This window comes from Thermobia domestica, chromosome 15 (assembly GCF_964235325.1).
Source record: "Thermobia domestica chromosome 15, izTheDome1.hap1.1, whole genome shotgun sequence".
Taxonomy (NCBI): domain Eukaryota; kingdom Metazoa; phylum Arthropoda; class Insecta; order Zygentoma; family Lepismatidae; genus Thermobia; species Thermobia domestica.
This window is the reverse complement of record NC_137468.1, coordinates 150,015,263-150,027,321: the sequence shown is the minus strand read 5'-3', so window position 1 is coordinate 150,027,321 and position 12,059 is coordinate 150,015,263. Positions and strand designations below refer to the sequence as shown.

The window sequence follows — 12,059 nt, the reverse complement described above, 5'->3', positions numbered from 1 at the left end:
CCTCTTTTCTGGAATTCTCAGAACAAGTCAGGAGCCTCTTGAATTGCAAAAGTCCGTACTTTTTAATCCATTATATACTAACTAGCAGCGTTCACCCCGCTTCGCTGCGGTCACCCCGGAACGCAATAAACTTTGTTACTTAGATAATTTTTACTTTTTCGCTTTCAAATTGCAGTAAATGTTAACATTATAGCGCCTGTCATTTATGTTAACCCGCCGAGTGACACGGTCATGCGGGTTGCATATAAATACGTTTATTTTTATACCTATGATGAACTAACAAAGGATTTGTACGTTATGGACACTTGAATGGTCAATTATCTCAAGACACTGGTAATTAAAAATTAAAGTGATATGATAAAAACCATCTAGGGTCCAAATCCTAATAACCCCCCACAAATAAAAGAAATTGGTTCAGCCGTATTAGCGTGATGAGGGAACAAAGGATTTGTACGTTCTCTTTTATAATATAGATAAGAAACCAAAACTTACATTGATGAAGCATCTTGATCCCCCCCCGAACCGGCAAAATCTAAAATGTTACTGGTTCCAACCCAGATTATTTAATAGAGGGTGTCTGTCTCTAAAGGAACTCCTACTTCAAACACTTTATTAGAAAACTATTGTACTTTAGTTTATGTTGTTAGCTGCATATGATGCACAGGTCTCTATGTTGTTTCTTCTTTCGTTTCATTACAGACTCCAGTAGTGTAGATTCAAAATTGATGATATGAAACGCTGTTCATCAAAGCGACAATTAATGGAATTCGGAGATGTTGAAAAGCATTCTGCGTGTTGAAATTCGAAGAAAAAAAAAAAACTGTTTGATGTACTCTTTCTTGTGCGGTTACATGAAAGACCATGCTAATCTACCTCTATTAACTTCCACGAGACCTTTATTAATTACAAATGATGATGAAGAAGTTGGAGCTACAGTCACATTCGTCATGTTAACTAGAATCTGCCAAAAGCTAGATTACCACATCGGTGTTTGTCACACATGACGCTCACACTGAGTTCATGTAATGTCTTCATTCTATCACAAAACTTTAAAAGCCTGACAAACTAAAAATAATACAAAATTTACCGTTTTTCTTTTGCTTGTTTATTCATAAGTGAAAGGAGGTAATGAAATACAACTTACCACAATCATAGATAATGTTATTCTACAACAGAAAATTTGAACCTGAAGAACTTTCACTGTTACCATCCATAGAAATTACAGTGTTGTCAGAATAACATTTATCCAAAATCTACTAGGGAAACGAACACAACTGCATTTGATTACGTATCATGCTGTTTTGGTATCCTGTGAACTACTTTTGAAATAACATTATTATTTAATTTTAATAACTGCATGTTAAAACTATTTTGTTTATTACAAACTACATACAACTATTATTTAGAAAGCAGTCCACAGGATTACAACTTGATACGTAATCAATCGCAGTTGAGTTCGTTCCTCTAGTCTGCCTTACAATTTTTGGGGAAATGTTATTCTGGCAACACTGGAAATTCTTCAGGTTCATATTTTCTGTTGTACAATAACATTATCTATGATTGTAGTAAGTTGCATTTCATTACCTCCTTACATTTATGAGAAACAAGCAAACGAAAAACTGTAAATTTTGTATTATTTTTACTAAGTCAGGCTCTTACGATGAAAATGATACTGAGGTTATACTAATCAAACTTTTTATTGTGTCACTAGCAAGACGACAATATATTGTATGCTGAATGAGATAGGGCTTATCACCAAAAACTACAATTAACTCTTGAACTCTACATTTTAAAACTACAAAATTGTCCAAAGATAATACATATGTCAATCAACAGACTACATCGAGATAAACACAGTGTGATTTTTGAAGATAAATCTGATGCGTAGTTTTCGAGAAAACCAATGAAAACGAATAGCGTTTAAGGGATTAAAAAGTGTGTTCTTTGTCAATGCGAGGCAACTGGTAGTATTGATTTTGTTAGAATGGGTTAATTATTTGTAATCGTTTGATTTTCTTAAGAGTCTTCATCCCGGCGAAATTAAAATACCGCTAATTTTACAGTAATTATGTGATATCTTTAAATAGATAAAAGATAATCGAAATGTGGAACAAGAGCGCCCAAGACAATATTATTTTACATGAGAAACCGTTATCACGACTCACTTATCTGCTTTCAATATCGAGTCATTTTGAAAATCGGCATTTATTTTCGCGTTTCTAAACGGCTGAAAACGGAAAGCTACTATATTGTCAATACTATGAAATAATATTGTCTAGGGCGCTCTTGTTCCATATTTCAATTATCTTTTATCTATTTGAAGATATCACATAATTACTGTAAAATTAGCGGTATTTTAATTTCGCCGGGATGAAGACTCTTAACAGTGACACGTATATTTCTAACAGTAATGATTATACTACTTCCCACTTAGTAGGCTGGAACGATTACCTGGAAATGGAATACCTCCAGCTCAAGGGCGCCGATTTCTCTGTAAATTTGGAGCGGCCCACTCAGACGCAGAAGGTATATATATATATGAGGATGTTAAGACAAATTGTATTTAAATTATGCCAAATATTGTATATTTATAAATACAGTAGGGGGTCCACATGAGCTTTGGGTCCCCCAGGATCGGCGCCCTTGCTCCAGCTCCAGATCACAAATCCCTCAATTACTATTAATAACCCCCTTCCCCCCTGATATGTGTGTTCTGCTGCCTGTTGGCTTGAATTTCTACCGCTCTTGAGGAAAATCCTGGCAACGCTGTTTCTTAGAAACCAGCTGTCACATCGGTAGAGAATCATTGACGACCGATGTGAACGAAGACTTCTCTTGTAGGTAGGGAAAGGAAAACGTAAACCAACTCCACATATCCTGGGAACTGAAACCCGATCCTTCAAAGCTGCAGGCTGGATGTAACATAGGAAGAGCGAATGACTGACATTCAGTTGGCAGCTTTTCCCCCTTGTTATCATCATTAACTTCGGCCTTCGAACGTATTTTTCAATAAGCTAGCGTTTTTAATAAAATACGTCATCTACAGTAGATCGGAACAGAGCTTCTTCCTTAATAATATTTCGGATACGTAAAGAACTTGATCAAAATTTTCATAATTTCGATAGATTAAGTGATAACTGGTAAAATTATAAATATTTATTACGGTATTCACTTTATTAAACTTTCTAGTACCCGTAATAGGCAGCTAAAATTCGAAAGTAAACGTTCTCATTTTGTAATGCATTTTATTCTGTAAATATGGCAACGCTCTAACTGTAGTGGAATATTGCTTCTTGTGGGACCAGTAAAGGTAAACAGTGTTAGGTTTGGTCGGAGAATTAGCAAATGCTCCGTATTACAGCGATGGAAGATGATGTATTGATCACATATCACCGCCAAAGCACAAACGCCACAAGCCAGCGGTTGCGTCAGGAATTTTATTATTATTATTATTATTATTATTATTATTATTATTATTATTATTATTATTATTATTATTATCCATGTTGTAAATTATTCAAAAATAATACTCAAATTATTTAATCTATAATGAAAGTATTGTCTATCGTATGGAAGCCCAGGCATACTTCTAAAGGGTACGTCTGCCCCTTTCCCTCGAAAATTAGTACACCCATCCCAGAGTAAAGACAAATTACATGTCACTCTTGTCCAAGGCACGTTCTTTACAAATTAGAACCCCGATGCAGCCTCATCACTCTTTGATTTTGTCCTACCAGACTTGCTTTTCCTGAAGAAAGCCTTCTTGGACAGGATGCAAGACACAAACAATACTTCTATAGTTAATGTATATTAAATATTCATACTCTTCATCAATCAACAGAGGAAAAGAATTGGTCATCATTTCAAAATTAGCGTTAAAATACGTAGCCGCAAGATAATGCTAATGCTAGTAATTGTACACTGCTTACATCAATCCTTTGTAAGCTATACTCAGGAGTATCAAACTCACAGGATTGGGGTTAAAGTTCACCCCTCACCCCCTACATCATCCCCATCGCTATACCTCATTACCGTCACAACATATACCACTTCGTTTTTTTATTAAGTATGAATATCGGACTCCAGCAAACATTACTTCCCAATAATCAACAATTTCAAAATGATAGATGACAACTGGAGACAAGTATATAGAAAAATAAGGGCCAATTAATTAGTTGTCTCCTTAAGTGTGACTGACGACTTGAGTTCGACTTTTTAGCGAACATGTTTGAAATTTTATGTCTAACAGTTCAATTCCTTTGGCAAAACTTAATAGCTGGGAAAATAGACTACATTGGTGGTCAGAAATGTTCCAGATTAAATGTAAATCAATTCTTAAAATGACGTTCCTTTCTAAAATTGTGAAAATTACCACGATCTAAAGCATTCAGCACTCTTATTACGTAGAGAAAGAACATTAAATAAAATCCCAAATCACCATCCTTTGGTTACCATATCGTGAGTGCAATTATCGAAATAATTTCGTACGTAAGTATACAATGCGCAGGCAAGTAAAGTCCATCAGATATATAGTAGCCTATACATTAATTACTCATAACTTAGTGTCACAAATAATATATGAACTTTTACGATAATTTTGTAAGAAAATCAGATCCAGCATTTTTTTTTTAAGCGTACAGTGTACATACAAAGCGATATAAAACAGAGCAATTGTTCTTAATGCAAATCTCAATTCAAAGCATGGTAGCCGTATTAAATTTGCGGATCGTCATTCATATAAAACTGGAGTGACAGTCCATTTGAGATTTGATCTTTGTCCTTTGGAGACTGCAGAGCTATAAACAAAAGCAGCCCGAAACAAAAAGTTATGAGACCAAAATGGAATCCTGTAAGTAGCAAAGTCAACCAAGCAAAGCAAAGCATATAAGTCAGTCTCTCTTTCCTTCTCTCACAGTCACAAAAATGTCGTGTCCTTTTCGTCGAGATTCCGTGGCATTTCTTTTCCCTCGAAGCCTTTTTCTCAAGTCACGAATTCATTAAAATTTTGAGGCCAGACAGCAATTCAGGGTAATTTGCCAGCAGAACTAAGAGTTGTTTTTCCAACATGCAATGAAGGCTCTCTCTCTCCCTGTTTCTCTTGCTATATCCTAGCCCCGTCCCCTCCTCATAACGCTGTAAGTTCCACAATGATACACACAACCAACTCCTTTCCATTCGATGTCCGTAAGTCACCCGCTCGCAATTGTCTTATTTTCCCAGGGACGAGGCAATTCACAGAAGATACATACTATATTATTATATTCCCCAACTGTGGCGCCATTGCAAGAAGATACTTTTCTGTAATTACTTACAAGAACTTAAAATTGCATGAACTTCCCTAGAATTAACACCACATACTAATTTAAAATCTTAAACTGACTGTGCTGATCCAAATATCCATTCACTCAGTGCTAGAAGATACAGTTGGGAAAATAAACTTACGCCATAGCATAATAATAAAGCAATCGCTCTGTCTACATGATGGAACATGATCTGCCGTCGCGTCGTATGTTTGTATTACGCGAACTACGTGACAGACATCATCCCGAACTATCTTATCATTTGTATGTATGTTTCTACAACACATTGTGAAACCATGTCATCCTTTCTTTTTAGCAATAAACCGTAGTGTCCAACATTTCTCATCGAGTTTAGATTCAATTAGATAGCAGAGCAATCTGTTCTCACGACATTATTACTATTATTTGTCAAAACTACGGCACGTACAAAAATGACAGGGTATGCGAATCATATGCAACATTACGCAAATAAAATCCCCTGCACCTTACTGCAACTTGTTGCTACAAACTGCGCACTCACGTATTGATTTTTCCCTACTTCTAGAACTTCAGCGCTCTCAACTACAAGTTCGAAACAACAAAAGTTGTGGTACACAGTTCCCCACATTAATTCCTCTTAATTTCCCACTGACCTGAAGATAAAATATGAACATGTGCACATGCATAATAAAACCTTCTGCGCCCATGGGCGAAGCTATGGGGGGGGAATAGGGGGTCATTGCCCCCCCCCCCAACTTTTGGACAAAAAACAAAAATGCTACTTATAAGATCCTTCAATTCTCATTTCTATTAACCGTGCCCCCTCCGTCAGCAGACAAAAGGTTTGTCCCCCCAGCAACCAATTCCTAACTCCGCCTATGCCTGCGCCTATCAACGTATTGTTTTTAATATATAATCTGTCTCTACGATCATGGCGCGTCCTCTTGGGAAAACAACAGTTCATATGACCTTTTGTTGGTTGAAAGTTAAGCGTCCCTTTTCAACATCGGGGTTAGATTAGGACAAGGTCCTACAGCTTACGGCGGAATCCGAACCATCATGATGGGTTCAGATTTTACTATTCTCCCCAGGAATCGAACCCAAGACACCTAACACCAAAGACGCATGCGTAACTAGTAGAACAGTGACGAGAGAAATTCATAATTCGTTTATTAAATACAATCTATCATGTTCTTATGATATTTCAACAGATCAAATTGAAAATATAAGCCTAATTGTTAAACATGAAACTGATCAGGATAATTAATCTCTGTCAATATCAGCAAAGATTTTAATATTTTATGATGGCACAATCAAAATTTGAAAGCAAGATTTTTAATAATAATAATAATAATAATAATAATAATAATAATAATAATAATAATAATAATAATAATAATAATAATAATAATAATCACTTTAGAGGTGATGACGTGATTTTGAGTTTAACGTCCCTTTCAGCCGCGAAGCTATATGAGACGTGGATCTACTGATTAACGTGGAATCTAAACCCCATGAGCTGTACTGGGAATCGACGCCAGGTCTCCCACATCAAACGCGCGTACGCAAACCGCTTAGCCGCGAAGGAGCTTAGTATAACCACTTTAGAATACCTTAAAAGTAGGCCCGAAAGTAGCTACAGAGGTTTGGGAGGGCCATGAACATGTTCGGGGGGACAAGTCATTAAAAATTATGTTACACATCTAAACTGTGTTTTTTGTATTGAGGTCTGGAAGGGCCATGAAAAGTTTAAGAGAGCAAGGTTCCCCTAGTCCCCCTCTGGTTACGAGCCCGGTAAACAAATTCCTTCCGTATACATACATAACATGAGAACCTAAGAAACAAAACAACAACAACAACAAACACGAAAGAGGAAGATTTCAGAGCTTTACACGTTCCTCTGCTGTCTCTTAGGCTAGAACTTATGTTCTGACCGGATGAAGCCAAAGAAACACAAATCTAGTCCAGAGCATAATAGACAAAAGAGGGAATAGCAAGATAGTTCATATAAATCACTACCCGAATTAGCACTGATAAAAAAATAAATAAATAAATAAAAATTGACCAGACCAAGTGTTTCTTCACTGATGATCATTTACGTAAATCAAACAACTTACAATGAACAGAAATAACATTTACGAAGACACAATATGATCAATTATGAACACACTACGTACTGAACCTATGTTATTAATTCTCTTTGCCTAATTGAACTCGAAGGTTAATCATGCACATTTTAACACACCATTGCAACAATATTTTTTTTTTCAACGAAATAGTTACTCCAGCACTTTAATATAATAAAATAGGCTAAAATTCAATGCACAATATTTCCACAAGAACATATATAAATTCTTAGAAATATACTCTCTCTGGAAAAAATATGTTACAAACTAAATACCATTCGGCATCACAAATAAACTTCTGATAAGATTCGATCGAGTGAGAAAAGATTATAATTGTAATAAAAATAAACTTGAACCCTACTGTTTTGCAGTCCAAATTCGCGGTGGTCCCCGGTTAGAAGTTTTCAATTTCAGCCGTCTCGCATAATACAGTTTCTACGAAACTATGAGGTTACTGGAAAACAAAATTCTGACTAGTTCATTACCCACACGACAGCAAGTAAAAACCAAGTAGAGTCATACATTTTAACTATATTACGTATTATATCACATCGAGACCAATGTTTACATATAGATAGAACTGAACCTAGAACGCCTCTTTTAACAATTCGACACATATAACACTCACAATAAATGATAACATGTCCTTACCTGTTTGTTTAATGTGATGCCTAAATCTCTGTGTAAAAGGATGATGTTTTTCCACAAATTGCGTGGAAGATGTTTCTGTAACAACATGTGACGAGGATGATTCCGCTTCAGCCGCTAATGACGACGGAGACGCCGATGAAGAGACGGAGGTGGGCTTCGACAGCGGCGGCGATGACGACGACGAGCGGTGAAAGTTCGCATCCGAGAGTGAAAATTGTGTAATTTCATTAGTCTCAATGTGGATAGCAGTTGTCGTCACTGATAGCCACACAATTACCAACCCGATAGATTTCTTGAACCATCGTACATGTGGTCTCAACCCTTCGCCGCTCCTGTTCGAATCACATTTGCACCACCAACACATGAGACGCTCCTCTACCGGTGCCATGCTTTCATAAAAACGGTCTATTTTTAAACTTTGGTATATTTTCAGCACCTGCCGATCATCACAAATAAACATCAATACACATGCCAATATTCATGTATTGCTCTTTCTTCAAAGATAACAATGAAACACTGACAAAGACGGATATGTACGACGAAACACCGCCATCATAACGCTGAGCGTGTTCACATTTTCATTTAACAACAAAACCAACAAGCACTCGCACAACAATCCTCCCAACTCACTACCTACTAAACAACTGTGAGAAACTTTGTTTCGCGATTTGCTTTCGTTCGCTGAAATTGTCGGCTGCTAACATTCGGACAGCTTCGTGTCGCCATTCGTGCAAGTTCGTGAACAACGTCACACGGTCCCGAGTGTTGCTAGCTCAGAGTGTATAGCACCATATTACGTTTGCGCAACACAGTACGTTGCAGAATAAGAAATGACTTTTTATATGAAGATAAAAAAAAAAAAAAAAAAAAACCGAAAATATAAAAATTATTTTCATCAAAAAAAAAAAGAAAAGAAAAGAAAAACGCGTTATGATGAAACTCACTTCTGTAAATGAACTTTTCTAAATGCATTATGAAAACTTAAAGTCATTGAGATTTTTATTAATTACGTTCTTTTTGTGGAATTGTGAGTTGTTTTCGAAATAAAAAATCAAGCTTTTTCTAATACCATATTTCAGCAGTTCTTACACTGTGGTTCGCGGACCCTTTGATATACACACCCGATATATCACTGTAACGTATAGATCATAATCCTTTAGATACTTATCACATTTTTTTTTAAAAAAAAAGTAAATATTAATTGATTATTTGGTAATTATTTATTCAGAATGTATGTAACTAATAAGGTGAAATCTTGGACTTGTGGCTGAGTAGTTTAGCGTCCACCACTGGTACGGAGAATCCGTGGTTCGGTCCCAGCTCATATGCGTTAGTGATTTTTCTCGTGTTCGTGAGTTTTCTCGGGGTTTTCTCGTTTCTTCCCACGTTTTCATTCCACCGAATTATTTCATAATCATTCATTTAACTATTCTTCTTGAACAGCTTAAAGAGTATAACCGTGAGGAGTGAAACTATGAATTTCATTTAATTTCATTTTAAACATATACTAGTTCACAGAAATAAAACAGCTATATGAAAATTAATAATGGTTTGGTCTATAATGTGTGTTACATGTATATCAAATGGTAGTAAAATACAGTGCCTGGAGAATGCAGCCACAAGAATGTGCGTCTTTTCTTTCATTCATTTTTCCTTTTTTCAAGGAAAAAATAAGCAAGTTGTCTTCTTGAAAGGTAGAAACAATAGTCGCTTGCAGAATTGTCCATTAGACGAGACGAGACGGAGCTATTCCAATAAAAGCAGATATACTTTTCGAGACGAGACGAAGCTCTTCCAACAACATCAGACATACTTTTCCAGACGAAACTGAACTATTCCAGTAAAAATCAGATACCCTTTTCGAGACGAGACGGAACTCATCCAATAAAAGCCTATACACTTTTCGAGACGAGACGAAGCTCTTGCAATAAAAGCAGACACGTTTTTCGAGACGAGACGGAACTCTTCCATTAAAAGCAGATACATTTTTCGAGACGAAACGGAACCCTTCCAATAAAAGCCGATACATTTTTCGAAACAAGACGAAATTTTTTTCAATAAAACCCCACACATTTTTCGAGATGAGACGAAGCTCTTTTAATAAAAGCAGACACTTTTTTCGAGACAAGACGGAGCTCTTCTACTAAAGCAGAAACACTTTTCGAGACGAGATGGAGCTCTTCAACTAAAAAGAGATATTTTCTAGACGAAACGGTGCTCTTTCAATAACAGCAGACACAATTTTCGAGACGAGACGGAGCTTTTCCAAAGAGTGTTTCCCAAGAGATGATACAGGACAGGATTTTATTGATGAAATGTAAGACTATAAACAGCTCTTCCAATAGAAAAACAAACTTTGATGACATCTTTTCGACACGAGATTTCCTCAAAACGCGTCTCGTGAGCAACATTACTTTCAATAGAAACATATACTTGCACTTTCCGAGACGATACAGCGCTTTCCTGACACATTTTCAAGACTAGACAGCATCAACTCTTCTGTCGTGCGGCAATCCTAGTCAGCTACTCAAATATCGAATAATAAAGTTTAATCGTAGAATCTTAATTCTAATGATTCTAATCTTATGATTGACTGATTGATTGATTGGTTGGTAGTTGGAGTTTAATGTCCTTTTTCAGCATTGAGGCTGTTTCGGACACTTCAAAAACGGATCCAAACCACTAGTCGGATTTACATTTGAGAGAAGCACTCTCCCTGGAATCGGAACAGAGACCACGCGCACGGAAAACGTTTGTTCATTCGATTAGCATTTAAAGTGTAATACAAAATATGTAACTTCTTCTTTAATAGTCAAGCTATATGTGACGTAAGCCTACAGTTTATCAAGTTCCCTCACTGAAGGTAGCAACATTAGTTATTTAGCCACAACAAAGCCTGAACACAAGGCAAAAGAATTGATAGATTTGTATTTTTACGTCCTGTCAGCGCCGAGGCTATAAGAAGAAAGCCCAACAATTTAAAGAGGGATATGAGCGTCTGATGCTTTCCCAGCGGGAGTCAAACCAGGAACCTCATACATAAAACGCACAAGATAGATCCCCGAAGATGGCGTACGGTAGTTGTGGGCAAATACGGTCCGGGTATTCCATCCGACCCACGACATAATTTCTGATCTTACAAATGAATTGTGTCAGAAACAGACTGACAGATTGGCATTAAATTTCACTTCTGATAAACTATCTATCCCACTTCAAACCAGATTATGACAAACTTAGTGATTAATAGGAACCTAATATTACAAGAATTTTGTAAGATGTCCCATTGTTGTTTTTAATCAATTATATTGACCCCTCTGAAAAACGTTTTCCCATCACTGGCGTAGGGCGAAAGAAATTACATTCTGAAAGTACTCTTCTTAGATCTTACGTTTCGAGAAATATGATAACGTTAAAGTCTATACAGCAAGAAGTAAATTGAGATACAGCAGAACGTCGATAATCCGAACGTCAAAAATCCGAACGCGGTCCCTAGAAGCTTTTTACAGTTTGTCTTAGCGCTTGGGCAAACAATAGGGCTGTCTGTCGGCGTTGTGTGAAGTCTGTGTCATTCATATGTAATTGTTTGTCATACATATTTTTATTTTCCCTTAGACCTATACAAGTTAAGTTTTAAGTGTGAGTTGCAGGAACACTGTAATTTAGTGTACGAGCAGATTCTTCAGAAAAATTAAATGTAAGTAACCTTACGTAAGGTATTGTAATTACTGTATGTACTGTATAACCACTGTACCGATAAAAGAGCATACTGTACAGTATATTTAAGCCTAAATGGCAATTTCTTGATCATTTGCGAAAATCCGAACTACCTGTGGTCCCAATTGCTCCGAGTTTTCGACTTTCTACTGTAGTAACCTATAAACCTCTATTTTCGTGCTAAACATTATATGTTAAAAATAAATAAATAATAAAATAAGAACAGAATAGTCTAGTAAAGTTAAGAGGAAACAAATGAAGACTTGATGCACCATAAATATTACAAGAC

At 36.4% G+C, this 12,059-nt stretch overlaps 1 protein-coding gene across 2 annotated transcripts in view; it reads right to left on the bottom strand.

Moving 5' to 3' along the window:
• Positions 1-12,059, bottom strand: part of LOC145671291 (BMP and activin membrane-bound inhibitor homolog) — a 427,013-nt gene that overhangs the window by 85,784 nt on the left and 329,170 nt on the right. The window contains exon 1 of one of the 2 annotated variants that reach the window (XM_081740246.1): positions 8,057-8,711. The exons of the other annotated variant lie outside the window; for it this stretch is intronic. Within the exon in view, the coding sequence (XP_081596372.1) occupies positions 8,057-8,516 (460 nt within the window). The 5' untranslated portion in view covers positions 8,517-8,711. Of the gene's footprint in view, positions 1-8,056; positions 8,712-12,059 lie in introns of those variants that run through there. 2 annotated transcript variants of the gene reach the window in all.